Raw genomic sequence first — 1,125 nt, 5'->3', positions numbered from 1 at the left:
GTGTGCACTCGTGTGTCAGGATCAAGCCCTTTGCCCCCCCCAGCAGGAGGGACCACGCACCTGGTTGTGTTTGGAGATGGACTCGTAGGAGCGGTGCACGGCCGCAAAGTCCTTGGCCTTCTCCTGCAGGGTGGTCTCCATGTTCTTCAGCTTGGCCTGCGGGGAGGAGACGCCTTCAGCACCCTTGCAAGCCTGTGCCTGGGGGTTCCCGTGCGGAAAGACAAGACCCCCAAACCCCGTAGGAGGACGTTAAGCAGGATCCTCACTCAAGCCACCCCCTCCCCTCCTGCAGCCCAGGTCAGCCACAGGCTCAGCTCCACACGTGGCCATGCAGAGGAGTTTTGCTCCACGGCGACTCCTCCCCCTTCTTTTTAAGCCCTTTTACTGATGCACCATCAAGTCCCGGCCCGTCCCAGCGCCGCGGGCACCCGCGGTCCCGCTCCCAGGGGCCCGGGTGCCACCAGAAGCCTTGCGAAACAGCAGCTCCGCGCCTGCCGCGCCGCGTTTGAAATCTGGCTCAGCCCCCGTGGGCTGAGTCAGGGCGGCAACAACTGCTTTCCCAGCTGGGAAACATGGCGTGGCCTGGCATGATGCCCGGTGGCTGGAGCCAGTCTCCTCCTCCTCCTCCTCCACCTCCTCCCCCACCATGCAGCCATGGCCTCATCCTGCCCCACAGGGCTTGGGTCTGTATCCCCACCCTGGAGCTCAGGGCTGTCCCTCTATCCCAGGACTGCCGCCCCCAGCCCCACCCCCATCCCACGACTGACTCCCCAGTCCCAGGGTTCAGAACTACTTCCCCATCCTGTGGTTGTTTCCCCATTCTGAGGTTTGGGGCTGACTCCCCATCCCAGGGATGTTTTCTCATTCCACATCCGTCCCTAGCTGAGGGAACTATCCAATGCTCATCCCAAACGTGTTCCCAACCCTGAGGCACTGCTGCAATAACCAGCTGCTGCAATAACCAGTGTGGCTGGCTCCATCCCAACCTGTGGGAGGATGAAGGAGCCAAGGGAACACAGGGATGGGGCCAAATCCCTCAGAGCATCACCCTGCTCCGCTTTCCTGCAGGACAAAGGGCTGTGCCCCGGGGTACAGGTGGCACCAGGTAATTATTAGGCAGGGAGA

General features: G+C 62.1%; 1 protein-coding gene across 1 annotated transcript in view; it reads right to left on the bottom strand.

Moving 5' to 3' along the window:
• Positions 1–1,125, bottom strand: part of TRIM35 (tripartite motif containing 35) — a 33,123-nt gene that overhangs the window by 2,968 nt on the left and 29,030 nt on the right. Inside the window, 1 exon segment of the mRNA XM_010002224.1 lies at positions 61–156. Within this exon segment, the coding sequence (XP_010000526.1) occupies positions 61–156 (96 nt within the window).

This window comes from Chaetura pelagica, unplaced genomic scaffold, assembly GCF_000747805.2.
Source record: "Chaetura pelagica isolate M959 unplaced genomic scaffold, ChaPel_1.0 scaffold107, whole genome shotgun sequence".
NCBI classification, from domain to species: domain Eukaryota; kingdom Metazoa; phylum Chordata; class Aves; order Apodiformes; family Apodidae; genus Chaetura; species Chaetura pelagica.
Note: the sequence above shows the minus strand (reverse complement) of the source record. Positions and strands in the feature narration are given on the sequence as shown.